The sequence below is a fragment of the Eurypyga helias genome, unplaced genomic scaffold (assembly GCF_000690775.1).
Source record: "Eurypyga helias isolate BGI_N326 unplaced genomic scaffold, ASM69077v1 scaffold6788, whole genome shotgun sequence".
Classification (NCBI taxonomy): Eukaryota; Metazoa; Chordata; class Aves; order Eurypygiformes; family Eurypygidae; genus Eurypyga; species Eurypyga helias.
The window spans coordinates 1-5,981 of NW_010267460.1; the positions used below are offsets into that span (position 1 = coordinate 1).

Consider the following 5,981-nt stretch of genomic DNA (forward strand, 5'->3'; position numbering starts at 1 on the left):
GGAGTTAAACCACGACAACCCTCCAAAGAGGCAGCAGGCATTTCAGCCCTGCTCCGTACTGGTCTTTGCACAGCCAAGACATCATTCCCTTGCTGCATGGCTTCCAACTTGTTCGGCAAGCTGCGTCCCCTTCAGTCTGTCACCACCCCAAGAATCCTTCACAAGTCCTTCTTGATCCCCTCGTTGCCCTTTAGAAAGCCCTGACCACCTCTGATTAAGATTTCTTTTCCCTGGCTCTTATCCTAGCAAGTAAGAGACACCACTTCGGTGCATCAGGATGTAAAAGCAACACACAAACAAATGCTGAGAAGGTGAATACTCACTGTGGATGTAGTTTGTAGAGAGTCCCATCCACACCAACTGTTATCTCCAGGTGCTCTAACCCTCTGTTCTCCCTAATTTTATCTACAACCGCAGCCATTCCAGCGCCGCACAACTGAGCTGCTCGCCTCGACACTGCGCCGCACACCGTCTTGACAATGATACTGTCGTCGCAGGTGCTGTTGAGCCCAAGCTGCTGGAGGATGGCTCGCACCTGCAGCAAGGCCAGCCTGTCACTGCAGAAGCAGAAGAGCACAGCGTTAAATAACAGGGTTCCCTCAATCAGGCCACTGTCACAAACCCCATGGCACTGATGGCTGCATCCATGCACCCACACCAGGCAGCAGCCCTTCCTGCCAGGGCAAGAGACCCCAGGGAATGCCAGTTCATTCACAACAGCACCACGCTGCAGGGCAGGAGAGGGGCGCAAGCAGCAAGGGAGGCTCCAAGTCCAGTTCTGCATTGCCTCCCCTTCTCTCTTCTTACCAAAGGGCATTTCAGCAAAATATTTTTAATGACCAACTTGTGTTTTTTCCCCCCATAAAGACTCAACAGGCTCTGAGATTACTTTAAAATACAGAGGCTGAGTAATAAAGACACAAAAATATCCAGTCACTAAGTAGTCACTCAGCTAGTGTTCATTCAGTTCTAGAGAACACACACAAGAGGCACAGGAAAACGGCTTGTTTTCCAAGCAAGCAAATAGAAGGATACAGGAAGGGAATCCTTGACAGCCCTTCCCATGATTTAGCAGTGAACATAGCTAGAAATTCTGAAGATGTTGGAAAAAGTCCTGCTGCACATACACAGGCTCTTACTCCAACCAAAATTCTCTCTGGAGAACCAAGCAATGCTCTCCTGCTGTCCCACCCCTCCAGCAGTGCCACCAGATGAGCGTTACCCCACTATTTCACCCTGAACAGCCTCCCCTGCAGCCCTCTTACCTCTCAATCTGAGAGAGGAACTTGGTTTCAAAGATATGCCTGGTCTTCAGCGTCTCCGAAATCTGGCCTCGGAACAGGAACCCCCGTTTGGTGAAGTCGATGAGAATGTTGCGGACGATCTCCCCCAGGTACATCCCACTGATCATTTTCTCGTACCTGCAATGAAAGGCAGCAGGGCAGCTCAGAGGGACGCCGCTCGCATCGGCGAAGGCGGCGTCACAGCTGCCTTCACAGCCCCCTGTCCTGCCCACGCACACTGGGACCGTGAAATACGCAAAACAGTTAACACAGAAGAGCCATTTACTAGAAAAATTGGGCAAGAAAAAGCATGAAGGCAGCGGGACACGTTGTGAACCCATCTAAAGACACCTCATCTACTCCTCGCTACCATTTACCCCCAAGCCGGGTTGTTGTTAATGACTGCTGGTATTACTCCCAGACGGAAGAAATGAAAAGCTGTCACCAGAGGGGAGAACGGTGCCCAGACAAAAGCCAAATTTGCCATGCACCCCTCAGTGACAGCCCTGAGCGGACCCCATGGAAAGCACATCCCCTGCAGAGCATCTGGGAGCCCTCCTGAAGCACAGCTAAGACCAATAGAAAAAGCTCGGTGGCTTTGTGCAGCAAAATTACAGGAAAACCACAAAACAGTCACTGCTAGCGCAGTGTTTTTAAGGGAGCCCTGTGCTGCAAAACACCCTGTCCAAGATAAAAGATGTGAAAAGGTATGTCCAGCACATTCCCAGGATCACTGACCTGGAAACTAGCAAGCTGGGGGGACCAGGGTTGGGTTTTGGTTAATTCCAGCACCTGGTTTCCAGTAGGGAACCAAAACTCAAAAGCCACAGGGAAGAACCAAGCTGTCTTAACCCCTCTTGCCCCCCACTTTGCACACAGGACCCGAGTTTCCCATTTGCAGGCCTGTCCCCAGGACAATGAGGGAATATCTTCCACCTGCAGACCTCTCCTGGCATAGGACAAGGAGCGGTCCAGGAGCGATGCTTGGCACCAGTACAGGGCAACCCTGGGCTGAGGAAAGCAGGCATCTGCTTCACTCTCCTCCCCCTCCAGCATCACTCTGGTTTGAACAGAGCATTCTGGAGTCTGTGACTGAGCTTTGCCCTTACTGATGAGAACCGAACACTTCCCCATTTACTGAAAAGCGCATTCAGTGATAGATCCTTTATTTCACATCCTGAAGCAGGGTTTCTGCCCTGGATTGAGCAAAGCTCAGTGCACCATCCTGCTGGAAGCCAACCACGTAATCCATTTAATACTGTGAGCGCTCTCAGGCTTGTACCGAGCAAGTGTCCTCCCTCTTGAGTGCCTAAGTCTCCCTGGAATAAATTATTCCCCCTGGCAGTGTCTGCTACTGCCTTTGGCTGCTTATTCCATGCCAACTCTGCCGCTGCACCAGGCTCACTCAGCGTCTGCCCCCCTGGGTCTGTTTGAGCCCCAACCTCTACAGGGCTTCCCAAGGGACCTGCCAACTTGTCTGCACCCCCCGCGTTTCCAGGCACATTTACTCTAGCCACAAAATCTTTTTAATAGCTCCTGGCATCAAAACCTTGCTGCAGAGATATTATGCGCTGGATACATCTGCTTGTCAGCCCTTTCTTGAAGGGGGAAGGGTAGCACTAGGCCAAAGAAGAGCTGGATCCCCCAAATGGGGTCCCACCTCCAGGGCCAAGAAAGGCAGGTCCTGTAACATGAAATCTCCTGAAATAAGACCCAGCCGCAACTGCTAGAAAGCTCCTGACTGCTTTACAGTGAGCAGCTCCAACCACACTGGCTGGTTGAGTCTGAGGATTTCTAAAGGCAGAGCCCTCCACAAAGAGTTCAGCTGAAAGAAATTAAACTGAGACCAAGAGCAAAAGAACGACAAGCCATCTTAACCCCCTCAGTACAACACGGGATGAGAAAAGGGTCTCTCAGTAAGGTCAAGACTCTTGAAGTTCTCACCAAGAACCCTGCCGCAGTCCCATGGCAGCAAAAAGCAGCGACCAGGAAAAGCACAGAGGAGGGAGACCCCACAGGATAGCAGGGCTGCAGTCATTTTCAACACGATCTCCCCCTTCTCTGACTGGGAGAAATCCAAATCTCTCTTAAAAGCATTTACGACAGCCTGGCTTATACTGAGCACACCATTTATCGCACAGTACCTTTGCTTTCCAGCATTTAGTGAATAGTCATCAACTGCTTTGTCATATATTGTCCTGATGTCATCCAGGCATCCGTTATCCCCAAACGCTCCCCACTCAGTGTTCACGCACATCCGGCCTTGCTCACCATCCACCATCTCTATGTTCCTCATCTCTTCCATGTAGCAGGCATTGCTGCCAGTTCCTGGAAGAAGCAAATACTGAAATTACTCTTTCTTTGGAGCAAAACAACACTAGAACAAACACAACAGCCCTGACAAAACCATTCTGGGGCATCTTGAATGTGTTTTTTCTGAATGATGAAGTCAAGTCATAATTTGAAATGCCACAAAAAAAAAACCCAAAAAACACTCTTCCAAAATCCTGAATTGAGGGAGAATATTGCTGCTGTGGTGCACCGCACAAGGCAGCTCAGGGGAGAAGAGGCTCAGCTGGGCTGAGGGTCCCGTGCTACAGGCTTCCACAAAGCCCACGGTCCCACAGAATTCAGGGGAAAATTCACCAAAGGGAAAACTTCAGCAAGTTCTGAGGCATCAAGCAAAGAAAACCCCGGGGGTTTTACCAGTTAATTGCAGGGTATTTTTTAGTTCTTGCTTGTTTGGTTGGGGTTTTTTTCTGATTGAAATTACTTAAATATTTCTCTGGCAGGAAGGTTATTTCCATGTTGAAATGATGCTGCATCTGCCTCTGCTTACGGGGGATCCTAAGGAGCGTGGCAATTAAAAGTGCTCCACGTACACAGAGGCCCTTAGGAGGCAAAGCTTTATTAGCAAACAGAGGCAGCTTTTGCTGTTACTTGGCACACAAGTTGCCTACCAAACTCTCGTTTAACCCTGCATCACGGATTCTGCATCAATTATATTGGCAAGCCTGTTTTCCTCTGCAACTTTTCGACAGCACTATATCAATAAAGTCTGAGCAAAAATAGATCCTCCCACAGTACTCCCTGCTGCAGGAGAGCTGAGCCACAGCCACAGCTTGGGGGAAAGTTTGGTCTTGCAGACAGGGTTGGGACCTGGTTTGAAGGACCAAGCCAGACCAAACCCAGCTGTGGACCAGCAGCACTGCCCAGCCTCCCAGTGCCGGGTCTTGTCGCCCAGAACAAGCTGAGTAAGGGCTGCCTGAATACATGGGTACCTATGAAATACAGGCTCTTGGACTTCTAGATGATCTCCTGTTGCCAGCAACTTAGAAGTAGAGTCAGCGGCAGTTTCCAAAGTATTCAGCCGTGGAGACTCAAAGCATCATCTCTCCTGGGCAGGAGAGGTGACACTGGGTAGAGAGAGGGCACCAGTGTGACATAAACTTCCCGTTGCAAGAGTTTTTCCCTGCCAAGCAACAGCAGGAAACTCTGTTCCAGCAGAACCCACCTCCCTGCCCTGGGGAGAGCAGGCTGACCGCTGGCTCATGCAGGCTCCTTCGCAAGCACCCAGGGCAATTCAGGCAGAGGGAGCTATCAGAGCCCCAGGGCTTTCGCTCTCATTATCCCCCAGGCCACCTCCAACCCCCTGCTCCGCACCCCGCGCTGGCTGGAGAACGTATCTGGCAGGGCTGCAGCAGAGGGTCCTCGGAGGATGCTCTCAGCACCCCAAGGGCACGCTGTCCTTCCTGCAGTGTACTCTGTCCCTGAAAACACCACCCACGGAGCTGCGCAGACACCGTTTCCTACCCACACTGCACCGCGCTGACTCACCCTGGACATTTTCCAACTGTCGGGAGAAGAAATCGCTGGCGGTTTATTTTCCTACAAGCCACCTCACAACTGAAAGTGTTCTTCAAGCCTGCAGGTGCCTCGTCCCCTTCTCTCCCACTGAAAATTCGTTTCTCCAGAGAGCTTTGGGAATTCACGCCGCCCTGTGCCTCAGGCACCCCAAGCGTGGCATTTGCAAAGGCATCGGCAGTTGGCCTGTGGAATTCTTTCAGCTGTCTCACGGCTGGGAAGGGAGCTGTCAGTCGCTGCACTTTGCCTGTCAGAGCTTTCCCTCATATGCCATTTGGGAATTGGGGCTGTGCTTTACAAGTTTATTCTGAGAGACCACATGCTCGAGGGAAGCTGTGGGCTCCCCGAACGCCTTGGCAGGGAAACTCTTACGGGCTAAACTAAGAGGTACCCCAGGAGCTGGTGAGGCTACCGGAGCCCGTGTTTGCTTGCTTGCCAACCAGCACAGTGCCCTCCCCGTTAGCACAGGCAGGACTTGCTCAGCATTACACCCTGTGCTTATCTCAACCGACCATGCACAGAACGAAGCTGGCTGTGGAATTTTGCTCCTAATTCCTTCACGCAGCTTGCTCCGGAAGGGATAGCTGCTAATTTCAGAATCTTTCATTCCTGGACACCCTAGTTGTATTTTGACCACAGGGATGTCTCCACCGAAACACAGACAGACGTGTCGACGTGCTGTTTAATAAACAAGTGCCAAATAAAAAAAAGCAGCTGTAACACATACCCACAATGAGTCCGATTTCACAGTTTGGGTCTTCATAAGCACAAGTCATCATTGTGCCCACTGTATCATTCACCACGGCCACTACATCCAAGTCAAACTCCTTCGGA

The 5,981-nt window shown here is 51.0% G+C and overlaps 1 protein-coding gene across 1 annotated transcript in view; it reads right to left on the reverse strand.

Moving 5' to 3' along the window:
* Positions 1 to 310: 310 nt before the first annotated feature.
* The window catches only part of LOC104513919 (hexokinase-1-like), a gene marked incomplete at its 5' end in the record, with an annotated part of 8,068 nt that continues 2,397 nt past the window's right edge, over positions 311 to 5,981 (reverse strand). Inside the window, 4 exons of the mRNA XM_010157422.1 lie at positions 311 to 557; positions 1,266 to 1,421; positions 3,428 to 3,611; positions 5,875 to 5,974. Coding sequence (XP_010155724.1) covers positions 320 to 557; positions 1,266 to 1,421; positions 3,428 to 3,611; positions 5,875 to 5,974 — 678 coding nt within the window. The remainder of the gene's footprint in view (positions 558 to 1,265; positions 1,422 to 3,427; positions 3,612 to 5,874; positions 5,975 to 5,981) is intronic.